The sequence below is a fragment of the Nannospalax galili genome, unplaced genomic scaffold, assembly GCF_000622305.1.
Source record: "Nannospalax galili isolate Female #2095 unplaced genomic scaffold, S.galili_v1.0 scaffold309, whole genome shotgun sequence".
In the NCBI taxonomy this organism is placed as follows: domain Eukaryota; kingdom Metazoa; phylum Chordata; class Mammalia; order Rodentia; family Spalacidae; genus Nannospalax; species Nannospalax galili.
In genome coordinates, this window is record NW_008359589.1 from 1,807,550 (window position 1) to 1,810,002 (window position 2,453).

Consider the following 2,453-nt stretch of genomic DNA (forward strand, 5'->3'; position numbering starts at 1 on the left):
CCTTCGGCTTGGTTGCGGCAGGCTCCCGCAGGACGTCTCCAAATTGCTTGAGATTTAGCGGGTGTGCACCCCTTCTCCTCCGTCGTCTCCCTCACGTTGTCCCCAGTATCCAAGCCCCACGTTGGGCGCCACTCTGCCCCGGCCCGCAGGGTCAGCAACGCGGGGTACCTGGATTGGGGAGTGGGGATGTGGATGGGGCAAGAGACAAGAGAAATGGAGACAAGACAGTGTTCTGATCAAGTCTCGTTTATTGCAGCTCAAGCATGAGGTTAAATAGAGAATGAGAACAAAGAAGTGAAGAGTGAGCAATCAAATCAGCCAGAACACAGGGGCCCTGACGTACTTTAAGGGAGGAATCTACTGATTAATGGAGAACAGGGCTATTTACTGGAAAGGAGAACAAGGCTGCGGGCCAAGGTTGTGAGCCCCAGCTGTGAGCCAAGGTTGTGGGCAGAATGGAAAGGTCACCAACTCAGGTCTGCGGCTGTGAGCCAAGGTTGTGGGCCAAGGCTGTGGGCCCCGGCTGTGAGCCAAGGTTGTGGGCAGAATGGAAAGGTCACCAACTCAGGTCTGTCAGCAGTTTTGAGAAATGGCTGAGCCTCAGGCTCCCAACAGTAGAGGCAGGTGATCTTTGTGAGTTCAAGCCAGCCTGTTCTAAATAGTAAGCTCCAGGCCAGCTGGGGCAGAGACCCTGTCTCAAAAAGACCAAAAAATAAAATAAAAAGTAAAATAAAATAAACAGGGAAACAGTTCAAATAAAAGCTAGACGATAAGGTGATTTTATTGGTCAGAAAGTAGGGTCTAGAAGTGTGGTTGAGTGGTTGAGCATGAGGCCCTGGTTCAATCTCCAATTACCAAATAAACTTTCTAGAAAGTTCCCTAACTTCTTATTTTGGAGGGGGCCGTAAAGATAGGGTCTTGCCCCAGGGTGGTGGTGCACACCTTTAATCCCAGCACTTGGGAGACAGAGGCAGGCAGATCTTTGTGAGTTTAAAGGCCAGCCTGGTCTACATAGCAAGTTCCAGGCCAGCTGGGGCTACAGGGAGACCCTGTCTCACAAAGACCAAAAAAAAAAATAGGGTCTCATGTAGTCCAAGCCGGCTTTGAATTCATTCTGTAGTAGAGATGATACTTCTGCCTCTACCTCCTTGACAAAAGTTCTCAGATCTAAGGAAATCTGAGCAGATTTTGTAGGATTAGAGTAATGGGAGCATAAGCTCACACCAAAATGTTTTGGCAGGCACTGAGTAGGAGACCTTCTTGTTCTTTTAAATGCTGCTTTTAAATAAGACTGAAAAGTATTTTTCATGTCTGCCCTGAAAGGTGGTGCTGCACCTGCACAGAGGGAGACAGGACTTGTTATGATGCCCCCGCCACTTGTTCGGCACCCCAGTGGGGACCTGAGAACCATAAGATCCGGGGTCCGGACTTCTTCAGCACTCAGCGTTTCACTGGCAGGTAACAGGGGACTATTTGTTCTGTGGCATCAAGGGTCCTCTATGACCTGACATGGGTTGACAGCATTTTGTGATGGTGGCTAGGCTGTTCTGATTGACCTCGAGGTGCACATGTTAATCTAAGGGGTGTTCAGGAAGTAACTGTAACAATCTTAGGAGCTACCGGTGTTTTCACAGGTGTGCTGCAAGACTGGGTGCCAGGACCAAACCTGGGTGTGTCACCAAAGAGAAGGATTACTGTGTGGGGAGCCAGAGCCCTGAGAGCAGGTTCCCGTGGAGCTTGAAGTTGGCCGTACTTGGCATTTTCATCATTGTGCTGTTTGTCTATATAACTGTGGAAAAGAAGCCCCTCTTTCGTTAAGAGCTTTGTAAGCAAAGCAGTGTGTGCAGTGCCTGAGTAGTGCCCCATGAGTCCTGCTTCAGAAAGGAAACACAGAACTTGCAGCAGGGGCTATGGCCACAGCCAGGCAGCTAACCCCTACCCCCCAATCCCTGTGAGGTAGAAGAACAAGGGCAGAATCGGGCAGCATGCTAGAGACATGATTGTTTGGAAGTCCTGACTCAAGTAAACCAACATTAAAGGTACTTCCACTTCCACGTAAGGGCACTTTTCTGAAAAGGAAACTGCCTGGGCATCCCTCCCTCTTCCCTCCTCCCCTCACCCCAGCTTTTCATTTCCCCAAACAAAAGCCTTCGCATTCTTATTACTGCAACCTTCTAGAGCACAGAAACAAAGAGAAAATTATATTCTTAATAAAACATGTCCAACTATCCTCAACTGTCCAGATGGTGGTATCATTCCTTAGTTGACATGACAAGCTGACCGGAGCTCGATACAGCACGGATCTGTGCTTCTCTGGTATAGCTGAGTTCTTCCCCAGTGAGCTGTACCTGACTTTATCACCAGTTCTTACCAGAATCCTGTGGGAAATGCCCTAGTTTGTTTCTCCATTGCTGTGACAAAACACTCTGACCACTACCAACTTGGGGAGGAAA

The 2,453-nt window shown here is 48.9% G+C and overlaps 1 protein-coding gene across 2 annotated transcripts in view; it reads left to right on the forward strand.

Moving 5' to 3' along the window:
- Positions 1-2,179, forward strand: part of Lemd1 (LEM domain containing 1) — a 30,047-nt gene extending 27,868 nt beyond the window's left edge. For both annotated transcript variants that reach the window (XM_029558791.1, XM_029558792.1), the window contains exons 5-6: positions 1,324-1,458; positions 1,635-2,179. In XM_029558791.1, coding sequence (XP_029414651.1) covers positions 1,324-1,458; positions 1,635-1,818 — 319 coding nt within the window. In that variant the 3' untranslated portion in view covers positions 1,819-2,179. The remainder of the gene's footprint in view (positions 1-1,323; positions 1,459-1,634) is intronic.
- The last annotated feature ends 274 nt before the right edge of the window (positions 2,180-2,453 follow it).